We start from the raw sequence: 13,219 nt of genomic DNA on the forward strand, positions 1-13,219 counted from the left end.
TAATTTATAATAGATTTTTCTGATTTCAAAGATGTACCATAAGTAACAAATCAACCCAATGCTAAGAACTTCATTTTTGTGATGCCACCTCTTCCCCTGTAATCCCTCCTCCCTAGTCAAAGAAGCAAGCAGGCTAGCACTGGCAATGCTGAAGACTGTATTTAACTGAGTGATTACCTGATTCCTGTGGGAGATGTAATATGTAGGTCTTCCAAAAACTTTGCCCGCCCCCCCCTTCTTAGTGTATAAAATGCAGAAGTGTTAAGTAAGCCTGCCTTCTAGGGCTCACTTAATAGAGGGACCTGCCTGAAATGGTAGCACAGTTTCATGTACTTTCAGTTATTATTAAACAGTTTAATTCCCCTCCTTTGCTAGAGGGAACAAAGTCTTACTGTAAAAAAATCTTTCTTACATAATGCTGTAATGCTGACAGTTCCATTTGTCATGAAAATACTTATCTTTCATGTCTTTCTGTGACACCTTTGGCCTTCTGTCAACTCTAAATATCTATACAAAACCAAATACAAAGGAGGAAAAAATCATATCTAATTCTGCAATGATTTCCTAACTCCTAATTGTAGAGCAGATAATTTTCTGTTTTACTTTGTGTGGGATAATATGGTAGCAATAAGTATTTTGTAATTGTCTTGGTTCACTTACATGGCTTATTTAAATGAAACATTTAAGTTAGAATTAATCAAATTTTTTAGTGAAGGAAATTTCAGTTCTTACATTAAAATCATCTGCATTTCTGACTTTCTTGAATAGTCTGAAACTTGGTGGCTTTCTGATTATTTTTCGTTTATATTGGACTACACAAATTACTGTTTATTTTATGGATTGCCATTACTGTCATGGCAAGCTGTTTGAGCCTACTGTTTGGTTCTTCCACCCACAAATTTCAGGAAAGTACCCCATTGGGTTTTTTTTGCTTTTTGATGTTGTTAGTAAGCCCTTCTTGGAAACTGCTGTTACTTATTTCTGTTGATTATTGTTCCCCTTCTTAGATTTTGTTTTTGTGGTTTTTTATCTTCAGCAGCTCTTTCTGTTCCTCTCCTGCCAAGACAGTGGGCTGGATGGAGACCTGTGTGAAAGTGGGAGCGGGGACAGTCCTGTTAGTGAAACACTTGATTTTAATTTTATTTTTTTTCCCCCATTACTGCTTCAGCCATTACTTGTCTCTCACTTATAAAACATTTGTTACCACTTCAGGAACATGAAAATACTGAGGGATATCTGCATGTTCACTTGTCCCCCCATGGTGCACAAGCACAGGTTCCTAACCTACACAGTTGCTACAGCCTGGAGCTGCTCTAGTAATGTTGAATTTGGTAGAAGGATCATACATTGCACAAAAGCCCCATGCATCTGTGTAAAAAGGCTTCTTTGGAATTGTTTTCTAAGGGCCCAGTGGCTGGCTGTCTTCAGTGCTGTTCTCCCTTTACATTTAGGATGTTAAAATAATTAGAGTATTAAGTTCTACCTGGATGCTCCAAGACAGTTTGCATCTTAAGAACAAAGCAGAGAAGTTCCTTTGGAGGTTTAAATGAGACCTGCAGAATATTTCTTTTTTTCTCTTCCATCTTACTATAGGTATGTACATTAAGTGGGAACTTGAAAGGCAAGTGAGTGAGTGACAAGGGACTCAAAAAGTTTGGTCTTTACACCTGCACCATGTTATGTGATGTTGCTTCTGTGCGCTAAGCACACTGTCCAGCTATGCCTTTATGAATGTCCTTAAAATATGCCTGGTATTACTTATGATTATAGCATTGTCATCTGACAAATGAGGCAGGCACTCACATACAAAGTGTTGCCTTCTGCATCTCTTTTTTTTTTTTTTTTTTTTTTAATCAGGTAAACAAATTTTAGGAATTAGGAATTCTAATTCTTTCCAGCCTTGCCTCTCTGATATTTATTAGCATGTGAGTCCATGGGAACTTCATCTTTAACCTGTAGCTTCTTGCAGGTATGGTGAGGATCTCCATGGCCTGAAGACTCCTGGGCAATTTTCTGCAATTGAGTGCAGTTCTAAGTGTTATGATGTAAATCTAATGGACCTTTCTTTTAGTCTCAGCCCTCTAACTATAATATGCTTGGTGATTTTTATTTACTAATAAGATAAGCTGCTGTGAAAGGCTAGACATAACAACTCAACTGCACTGCTTAGTTGTCTACAGGAAGACATTTTGATGTGCTAATATGTGGAAGGGTAATACGGAGTTTCAGTTCTTCCTTAAAACATCTGTGAAACCCACTGCCTCAGAAAGCAGCTTATCTCTTAGATGCTATAACAAGGACATAACATTTTTTTTAGTAATAAGAAAGAAAATTAGTATTGATTCAAAATACTTGACCTTAAATGCAAACATTTCTTATGCCAATAAATAAAGTTTAATCTCAAAACTTTTTTCTTTAAAAAAAAAACAAGAAACAACCTACTTGTTTGGGAAATCACTCTGCTTATGTTATCCATTTCTATTATTCTTTCTGACTTGCCTTATTTCTGATTCACAAAAATTCTTACAAATATTGCTCCTAAGGTTTCTGGTCTGCTCCTTTTAACTTTTGTGGAGTACTCTGCTAGTGAAACTTTGCAGCTCCCTTCCCTGTTGGTTTGTTGGGTTATTTTGGGAAACAAAGTATGAGAGAGGGTGACAGAAATTGGAATAAAAAAGGAAAAAAAAAAAAGTGTGGGGGCAGAACTATTGAGAAAAGGGTTCAGCTGTTCTCTTTTAGAGAAAGGAAAGTTTGCTTTGAAAGGTTAACTTTAAAAGCCCTGATTTTTATTTTTTTTTAATTGTTGTTATTGCATAGCCTATACTTGACTGCTTAAATTGTAAAACGCACTGTTACTATGCAGAAGTAATATGTGTACTAGCTGATCTGAATTCAGAACTTCTAATGCTGTATCATAAAAAATGCCAAGTGTTGTTAGTAATAATCTGTAACCATACTTTAGTTCTGTGGCTCTGGAGCTCCTGTCACAGGAAGTTACATCATGGAAGCACCTGTGTTCATCTGAACCAGTATTTTATAATTAATTTACCAGTGTTCAGTCAGTTGGATTGCTACTTAATTGGCTGAATATTTCCAGCCATATGAAGTTCATATTCTCAGAAGTACAGTACATATGCGATAACATACTGTTCTTTTTCAGTGGATGTCAGGATTTTGCCAATCAAAACAGCCATTTTTACTTTTTCCAGTTTTCTAATGATAGCATGAAACCCACTCCCACTGCTCTTTTTTTCAAAATCGATCCTTAAAATGAAAGCTAGGTTGCTAATGTCTCTTATGTCACATTAAATGATCTTAGGTTTTACAAATTGTTTGTCAGAAGATTAACTTCACTATATTAGAATCGTATTACTTGGGTACCAATGCACAAAGGAGTGTAACTAATTTCTCTGTGATTCAGGGGGCACCTTTGAAGATTAAGCTAACTTGTTTAGCAAAAGAAGTGTAAATTTAGAAACTTCATGTTAGACCATCTTTTTAAAAACAGCTTTGTCTTGGGGGATCGGTACGTAGATTTGTAGACTTGGCAAGATAGTGATCCGACCAAATTTAGTTTGCTGAAGAGTTGCCTAACAGTTCTCAGTAAAGGGAAGAAAAGACAGTAAGAAAAGGATGGAAGAAATCAAGGAAACTGGGACGTGTGGAAGAAGTTTGTTCAGGCTGAAGTAGTATCATGCTAATGTTCGTTAATAGTGAAGAAACCCAAGCCTCTTGAGGCTCAGTGAAGTAACAGTGATAAAAGATGCTTGGCAATAGACACATCAGACTGCTTTTGTAGAGCATGATGGTGCTTAGGACAGCCTGTGTGTTTCTGTGTTTCCTTCAGCCTGCCTCCTTTCTGGCCCTTCAAACTGAGGACCTCATAGTTGTTGCAGCATATTTGGTGCATTCTGAGCTTCCCAGTGTAGTTTCATCCAGAAAGAATTCAGACTGTGTACTCCCAGCATACTTTGTGATGTAAACAAAAGCACCATTAGTGAGGAGGATCTTTACAGTATGCTTGTGACCTGAACACACTAGTGTAGGCATGCCTGTACAAAATTAAGAGGGAAACAATCCCAACATGTTAAAACCATGGAGTTGAAAACATGTAAAAGAATGGCAGCACTTGGCAAGAGAACACCAGGTTCTTCAAGGTTCTAGTAAAAATACAAGTTTGTAATACAGTCCAGTCAGAACTGGAAGAGTTTAGCCTGCTAAGAAAGGATGTAACCAGTAGAGGGGGATTAAGTGGTAACACTACCAGCTCAGAGGAAATGGTGTAATGTGGATTTTGAAAAGCAGGCAGTTATAAGTAAAAAGACTTAGTGGCTGTCAGGCGTTGTCCCTGTTCCTGGCATCATCTGTATGATCATGCATGTTTAAAGATGTTACTAGGGGAAAGCTTTGCAGTGCTTTTTTTTACTTAAAATCTCACTTTGCAACTAAATACATGTTTTAATCTTATCCACTAACATTAGTTAGCATAAACTTACCCAGAAAAAAGTGTCTAAAAATTGATACAACAAGTAACAAATTTAGTGAACCAGGAACTGTATGTTATTTTCAATGATAACAATATTTCAGGGTTTTTTTCACCATTTATTATAATATCAATTGATTACATGGAAGCAACTTGGTCCCGATTCAGCATCATTTTCTGTGACACATGATTTTTCTGGCCTGTAGTTACATTCTTGTTTTAGAGGAGTAAGAGTGAACAAAGGGTTGCTTCTCTAGGGTGTTCTTTCTGCTGGGAAAGGTGATGCTTTTCTCTTGTAAATCCTTTTTGTTCCTTCTTTTGTTAGGGGATCTTTTACCTTGTTAAGGTAGTTTTCAAAGGGAAATGGTTAGTCTTTTTTGAGGTGCCTAGAACCCATGGATAATTGTCTGGGTTTTAAGTCCTCTGCTGAGGTTTAAATTAAGAGCAGGTTAATTCACTAAGAAAAATTTGGCAGCAGTTTCAAAGCAGGCTGAATTGATCTATAAACTAATTCAATCTAGTGGTTAGAAAGTATTGCTGCATATTGCAATTAAGGTTTGGGCCTTACTATTTCTTTAATTGGTACCATTATAAAATAAGAACAATAAATTTTATCTTAGAAAACAATTGCAGAATAACCACTTCAGTGCTGACTTGCAATATTAGCTTATGTGCAGACCTTTCACATTGTTGCATTTTACAGTTTCTGGAAATTAAAAGACACATATCCAAAATCAAATACTTCAGGTTGCAGGAATATTTTTAAGTACCTAATTTCTTTTTCACCTGTTTTATAACTGTTGAAGTATTACTTCTCTGTCTACTCTGATGTGTCATGCAATGGTTCAAAACAGGATAAAAAAGAAAAACCCCTTTTCTGGATAATAAGTGCCATGCTTTCTCTGAGGTGTCTGTTCTCTCAGCATGTCAGGTAATGCATTTTCATAAATAAGTCCTTGATTTAAGCAGGATGCAGAGTATCTCCATGATTTCTTCAAGGGTTTAGCAATGCCTAAGTTGTTAAGTGAATGACAGTTGGTCTGATGCTGGCATCATACTAAATAGGAACACTTCAATCAATTCCTAATATAAAGAAAAGTTTACAGCTTTATTCAGGGAAAGGTTTTAATGAAAAGATAATGTGAATCTTTCTCTTCAGCAGCAGTTCAACACACCCTGACCAAAATTTGGAAAAACTGCTGTACATCTAATACTTAGGAGCTACACTAAGTGTAGCTCCTAAGCTCATAAAATGCTATGTTCCATTGTAGGGAATCCCCCTTAGTCTTATTACTCATGTTTTATTGGACTAGAGCTTTACATTTCATACAGAAAATATTTCTAAATAACAACATGAGATAAAAAGACTGAGTTTGAGGCTTATTTCTCCATTAGCCACATTTTTCCTTATGATGGTGTTTATTTTGCTAAAAAAAAAAAACAAACAAACAAACAAAAGCAACAACAACAACAAAACACAAAACCAACCTTTCTTCTCTGGCCTGAATAACAATGAATGCTTCAGTGAGGAAACATGGATTATTCAGAATTTTGGCTCTTGTGTATTAAAAGAAATCTTCTTTTCCCTACTAAAGGTTCTGTTGTGTTTGGCTTAAAAAAAAATAAAAGTGGGGGGTGTTGGTTATGCTGTTACTTATCCAGCTAACAAGGCATAGTCTGATAAAAGGTCACTTCCATTCTTACAAACTTAAGCTTTAATATTTTGTTCTTACTCTTCTTCTGTATGCTATACATATTGTTTACTGCTATATGAAACTTGTATACCAAGAGTTAGACTCTGTTTTTCTGTTTGTTCTGTAATAAGAATGAAGTCTTTTCTGCCTGTTTGGAATAACTTACGGATATAATTTGTATACATAAGAAAAGGTATCTTTTTTCTTTTTACATTTATTTCTGGAAGCATAAATGGAGAGAGAAATAAATTGTTCCATGAAACCAGATGGGATTCTGCAAGATTTGCACCCAAAAGCTTTTATAGTCCTGTTTGGCTCGAATACGTAAGAATTCTGCTTGTTAGATGAGGGTGTACTTACGCATGGAATATTTTGCATTTTATTTCTCCGAACGTTAAAGATGGTTTTGGAATATACTAATACATGTGCTCAGATGAATGTGGTAATAGTTTACTTATATATATACACACATATTCTAGTTTTCAGACATTTTGAATAGTGTTTTGTAAAGGGCTCAGATTATTGGGTTAAAAAGTATTGTGTTTTGAAATGCAGCAGGATAGACACAAGGGTGGAATTGGTGTGTCTCTGACAGTGTTTTGCAGTCAGTGGTTCTAGGAAGCCTTGGGGTCCAAGGACTAGTTTTAAGAAATGTTTGAAAGGTAACTAAAAAAGTTTCCTGTCCAGAGGCTTAAGTTTACATAGACTTGCACCACAATTCAAAACTGATTAGTAATCTGCAAATTTTAAAATGTACTTTTACATACTTCCGTGGAAGTAGGTTTAGCCTTTAGAATATCAGTAATTTGATTTCACAGAATCACAGAATGGTAGGGGCTGGAAGGGATCATTGGAGATAAAGTCCAATCCCCATGCCAGAGCAGGACCACTGCAGAATCTAGAGCAGCTCATGCAGAAACACATCCAGACAGATCTTCAAAGTCTCCAGAGAAGGAAACTCTACAACCTCTCTGGGCAGCCTCTTCCAGTCTCTGTAACCCTAACAGTAAAGAAGTTTTTCCTCATGTTGCAGTGAACTTCCTGTGCTTTAGGTTGCATCCATTGCCCCTTGTCCTATCACAGGCCACGACTGAAAATAGTGTCCCCTCCTTCTTGACACCCACCCTTCAGATATTTGTATACATTAATAAGATCCCTTCTCAGTCTTCTCTAGACTAAACAGCCCCAGCTCTCTCAGCCTTTCCTCATAGCCAGATGTTCCAGTCCCTTTCATCCTCATACCCCTCTTGGATTCTCTCAAGTCAATCCCTGTCCCTCTTGAACTGAGGAGCCCAGAACTGGACACAATACTCCAAGTGAGGTCTCACTAGGGCAGAGGAGAGGAGGAGGAGAACCTCCCTTTATCTGCTGAACACACTCTTCTTAATGCACCCCAAGATACCATTGGCCTTCTTGGCCACAAGGGCACATTGTTGTCCCATGGTTAACTCGTCCACAAGGACTCCAAGGCCTTTATCCAGGGAGCTACATTCTAGCAGGTCAGCTCCTAATCTGTACTGGTGAATGGTGTTACTCCTCCACAGGTGCAGGACTCTATACTTATTATTTTTGAACCTCATTAGGTTTATCTTTGCCCAGCTCTCCAGCCTGTCCAAGTCTCGCTGAATGGCCACACAGCCTTCAGGTGAATCAGCTAATCCTCCCAGCTTTGTGTCATCAGCAAACTTGCTGAGGGTACACTGTCCTCTCATCCAAGTCATTGATGAAGATGTTAAACAGAACTGGACCCAGCATTGATCCGTGGGAACTTCACTAGGTACTGGTCTCCAGCTGGACTCTGCACCATTGATCACTACCCTCTGGGCTCTATTTCTTAGCCAGTTCTCAATTTGACATTTGAAAGTGTATATTCCTTTTTTAACTACAAATCTAATATTCAAAAGATTCTGAGGATGGAAAACTGTTAAACAAATTACAATATAGAAGTTGATGGTTATGTATTTCATGGTTTTCCTTTGTTTGCATGTAAGACATCTTTTTGAAAATGCAGATTTTCTTGAGATCCAGTAAGGGTGTTTTGCAATGGTTAGCATTGTTAAGAGCACAAGTGAGTTTCAGCTTTGTATTCACACAAGTGTAAATTACATGAGGTGCTATCAAAAATATCTCAAAACCCTTCCAGATAAACTATGCTAATCAGCTGAAAGTTATAAATTTTGTTGGAATTAACAGAAAAATACTTTGGTCCTCATCTAGAGTAGTTAGGTGCATACACAACACTGCAGTATAAGGCTTCTGAATGCTTTTTGCTCCAGGTGCAGCAAAAGTTTATTTTAAAAGAGGTTCAGTAGGTGTGTTGGTCATTTTTTATTTTGTTTTTTTACAATTAGTTTTACCCAGTAGGAGAAGTGCTAAAATGGAAATGTAAACGTCACAACTTATAGTATGGAACCTAAACAGAAGAGGCCTTCTGAGAAACTGATTTAAAGATTTTAATTACTACACTGAACTCTGGCCATAGGTGGCACAGTGTATAAATCTTATCCAAAATAAGAAAGAACGCAGTTACAGCTCTCAATAACTGCAGTTAACACCACAAGTCATTTCCAGCTGTCTTCTCCAGACATGAAGGCATTTGAACAAAAGCAGCTGACAGTGTGGTGGTCATTTAGACTGTTTTCAGTAAATCAAATGGAGGAACTGTGTGTTCACAGTTAAAGGATGAGTATTGCTGGAAGCTGCACAGTGCATGCTTTACAGCACAAGGTCATAGCTAGAGAGAAAACATATCCTAGAAATCCTTGTTAACGTGCTTCATCTGTGTAATAACATATCCAAGACCCAAATCTGCAATCCTGTTGTTCACCTTCCTTTTAGAATAAGCTTAGATTAGAGATTTTAAAACCATCAGTATTTGTTTCATCATCTGGACGATTAACATTGTCAAAAAAATGACTAGGAAATATTACATGTGATCACTCCATTATGTGTGTGTATTAATTCATGGTTTCATGCCACCTATTAGAAACCTTGCCAGAATATATACAGGAAAGGAAAAAGATAGGTAAGGGACTACCCATTATTAAAATACCGCTGCTATTTGTGCCATATCTAGCTATAGACATATTTTATAAGAGCCTGGAAGATTGGATTGCCTATTAACAAGAAAAAGCAGCCAAGACAAAATATTTTATAGATAAATGCATTAGACTTAAGAAAAAATTAACTACGCTTTTGTTTAGCAGGGTTGTACCTCAAAACATAAAACTGTTTCTTATTGTAACAGTCCAACAGTACAAACAGAGAATGTATTTTCATTTATTTGTGCTAAATGTGCTTGAAGGAAAAATGTTTACATTGGTGGGCTTAAGACCACCTTTCTCCTCTAGTTATGATTTTAATGGACTAGAAAAGTTCTAAAACTGGGTGTTAGAGGAGGGTTCTTCATAAACAAGTGCGATGGAAACTTGCTTCCCTTTTTGGTATCCAAACAAAACAAAAGATTTGACTCAAGATTTTAAAGACCCATAAAAGGGAGGAAATTCAGAAAGCACAATTAAAATTTCACCATCTGTTCACTCTAAAGCAGTAAGGAGAAGGGGGAGGTTTCCCTTATGCAAAACCATTATAATCTGAATTGCAGTAGAAAATTGGTGGATATGGAATAAGCACAGCACCCTCCCCTCTCTTATTTGAGATACTGATTCAACTGGAACTCTGGGCAGAATGAACTATGAAAAAAATGTACTGAGAGCCTCAGCTTGACACTCTTCTCTTCTGTGCCATTGTTTCCCTCTGCAACTGTGTTTTAATGGTTTCTCACTGCCTTGGGCGATGCGATATTACCTCGCAGGGGCTCTGTGTGTGTGTGCTCTAATCTGAGGCAGCAAGGAACCTGTTTCCCCCATCTGTTTTGGCCTGCATGTGTTGGTACTGCTGTTAATGCTGACAGCTGTGTTAATATGCGAGGCCACCTGCCACGTGGTCGGTCGATCCTGCATCTTTGGGTAACAGCCTAACTTCTCTCCCCGTGTGGAAGATGTAGATGGCTAAAACTGGGTTCCTGTTGGCAACTCTGCTGGCAGTTCCCATTTTATTATTTTAAATGTGTCAAAATCATTTACTCTTAAGTCATGCACTCGGTTGCTCTGAGGTACACAAAGCCAAAAGGATTATCTAACCTGAGCCATGTTAATCTTTTATATTGATACAATTTTACTACTGTGATTAGAATTTACTTATGTGCCTCCAGTAGAACTGCCATGTGGTTAATTTCTGTATTTTCGGCTTTTAGATGCAGTGAAGAAAGGAGAAACAGATTTGAGCACAACATGTTTCTGTCTGGGATTAGCATTTCTGATTAGGTTGGCTCTTTGTGCTTGGACAAGCACAGCCCTGGTAATGCTTCATGCTGCACTGTGGTGCCCCTCTGAATGCCTCACTGGTGTGGACAGATTTTGGATGTGCCTAGGTGTTCTGACTGCCGCTGTCTCTGTGTGCAAACCACTCCCTGTATTATATGTAACATCATGAGGATTAATTAATGCTCAAATAATTTTATGATACTGGATCCTTTGTAAAGGCTAATTACTGTATTCAGGTTTGCTAACACTTAGTGATTAGACCTTGGCTAAGCAATAGGTAGGGAAGCTGTGAGATGCATGTGGCAAAGAAGGAATAAAAGCAATAGTCACTGAAAGCCTAAGCCTCCCTGCAACCTGTTTGTACAGTGCCAATGGTTTTGGAGCCTTAATTACCTTTATTTTGAATGTCAGAGGGAGTGTCTCCTCTATTATGTTCATAGGGGCTGCAGTTGCATTTTGTAGTTTTAACCCTGATTGCTGTTTCCCTGAGAATGGGTAACTAAGTGTAGGTACTCTCAGAAAATGTGTTTCCTTTTTCCTCCATACTGTTCTGGAATTAAAGATTTCATATTTTTATGTTAGGTTTGGGGCATCTGTATCACCAACACAGTTGTCTGTTCCTTGTCTGGAGAATGAAAACTAGGTGAGACCTTGTTGCTTACTAAGTGCTGGTCCCCTGAGTAAGGTTTGTGAATGGTAATTATACCATAAGAAAGCTACTTTTTTGTAACCTATGAAACAACCAGCTAGTCTCAATGCAGACTGACTGGTAAAGATTTAAGCACATGTTCAATATCCACTTACGTCTGGTTTTAAAATCCACATCAAAGCTATATGAGACCTGGACGATACAAAGGGGAGCTGTCTGCACATTTCTTAAAGATTTTGCTCATAGCTGAGTCCATGGAAAGTAGACAGAGAAGTAGCCAGGTGTATATATTTCCAGGCTGTTTCATTGCTGCTAATCTGCAGCTGGGCCTAGACTGCCAGCTTCATATCCACCTCAAGTTTCAGCCACACCACGCTGATACTGTAGCACAGCAGTGAAGAACGTGGGCAAAGAGGCTTTGGGTATAGAGGGGGTGGATCGAGGTGAACCACTAGAAAAAGATCTTCCAGAAAAGAGGTAACTGGCACAGGCTGCCCAGAGAGACAATTGAGTCTCCATCCTTGGAGATATTCAAAAGCTACCTGGACACGGTCCTGGGCAACTGGGTCTCGGTGGCCATGCTTGAGTGGGGGTGCTTGGACCCCAGAGGTGACCAGCCTCCCAAGGTTCCTTACAACCTCAGCCACTCTGAGATTCTGTGACACAATGCTAAAAGGAGGTGATAAAAAGGTGTGAGATGTCGGCAGTCACAAAGAACAGCAGAGATGCTCATCAAGATGAGGAAGAGGAAAGCGTGGTTCTGAATTTAAACTCTGAAGATCAAGGTTGGTCTGTTTTACCAGTAATTCGCACTCAGTGTTTTGTGCCTCACCTCTGCCTATAAAATGAGAATAATGTTTGTCACGGGGTTGTTGCAATGGCAAGGTCATCTGTGTTGGCAGGGATAGTTTGATGTCTACTCTGGGGAGGCCACAGTCCTCTGAAGGTGAAAAACAGTTTCAGTATTAAAACAAACAAACAAACAAACAAAACCGAATGTCCTTTCTAGGAAGAAATCTTTTCAAAAGGCAGGAGAACCCCCTTCCTCCAAGTCACTCTTCTTCACCAGCAAGAACGGCCTGAACTTATCCCGAAGCGACGGCAGGTGAGCCGTGAGGCAGCCCTGCTGCTGCACCCCGCGCCTTTCCTTGACGCACAGGTGTGACCGCGCTGGACCCGCAGGCACGCACCGGTGTTATGTGGCAGCCGGAGCTGCTGCCCGGCCCGGGACAGTCTGAAGCCACTGACTGACTCCGCGCTGACGAGCCTGCCGAGTATCTCGGAGCTGTCACAAGTTAAAAACAGCACGACAGCGCTGCTGTCTGCAGGCAGCCAGGCGCAGAAATTCCCGGGGCTGTCTGTCTTCTTTTCTTACAGAGCTAATTTTCGCTTCTGATCTTTTCCCTTTGTTCGCGCTAATTATGCCACATTACCTTAAAAAACAACCAACAACCCCCACCCGCCAAGCACCCCTCCTCGGGAGGAGTCTGCGGGCCGCATGCGGCGGCACTTCCCTCCCTGCTGCCCCCGCTCTCCTCCCGTGACCCCGCGTGCTCCCCGCGCCCGGGCGGGCGGCGGAGCCAGGCCTCGCTCTGCCCCTGGGAAGGAAGGAGCTGCCGGAGCCCGGAGCAGCGCGAACACCCCGCCTCCCGACCCAGCCTCCCCGCCGCTTCTGCAGCCCCCCCGGGCAGGGGCAGCCCCCCCCCCCCGCCCCGAGCGCGGCTTCCCGCCCCGGCCCGTGCCGCGCAGCCGGCCAGAAGGGGCGGGCGGGGGGAGCGGCGGCTCCGCCCCGGGGGCGGGGGGAGGTGTTTGCCGCTGCTGCCTCCCGCCGCCGCGGGGACTCGGTGCCGGGTGGCTGCCGGCCGCGTCTGCCGTCCTGCCCGCGTCTCCCGTCCCGCTGGCGGCGGCAATGTCTGGCGGGGGCAGCCGGCGGCGGGCCAGCTCCTCCTGGCATAGCACCTTCTCCCGCTTCTTCGCCAGGAGCCCCCCCGGCGAGGGGGCGGCGGCAGAGGGGCGGCCGGCGGGCGCGCACAGGTACGTGTGGACGGGACCGGCGCGTTCGGGCATC

The 13,219-nt window shown here is 40.7% G+C and overlaps 1 protein-coding gene across 2 annotated transcripts in view; it reads left to right on the forward strand.

Moving 5' to 3' along the window:
- The first annotated feature begins 12,986 nt into the window (after positions 1-12,986).
- The window catches only part of CRYBG3 (crystallin beta-gamma domain containing 3), a 99,402-nt gene continuing 99,169 nt past the window's right edge, over positions 12,987-13,219 (forward strand). For both annotated transcript variants that reach the window (XM_051608926.1, XM_051608927.1), the window contains exon 1: positions 12,987-13,185. In XM_051608926.1, coding sequence (XP_051464886.1) covers positions 13,061-13,185 — 125 coding nt within the window. In that variant the 5' untranslated portion in view covers positions 12,987-13,060. The remainder of the gene's footprint in view (positions 13,186-13,219) is intronic.

Source organism: Apus apus, chromosome 1 (assembly GCF_020740795.1).
Source record: "Apus apus isolate bApuApu2 chromosome 1, bApuApu2.pri.cur, whole genome shotgun sequence".
In the NCBI taxonomy this organism is placed as follows: Eukaryota; Metazoa; Chordata; class Aves; order Apodiformes; family Apodidae; genus Apus; species Apus apus.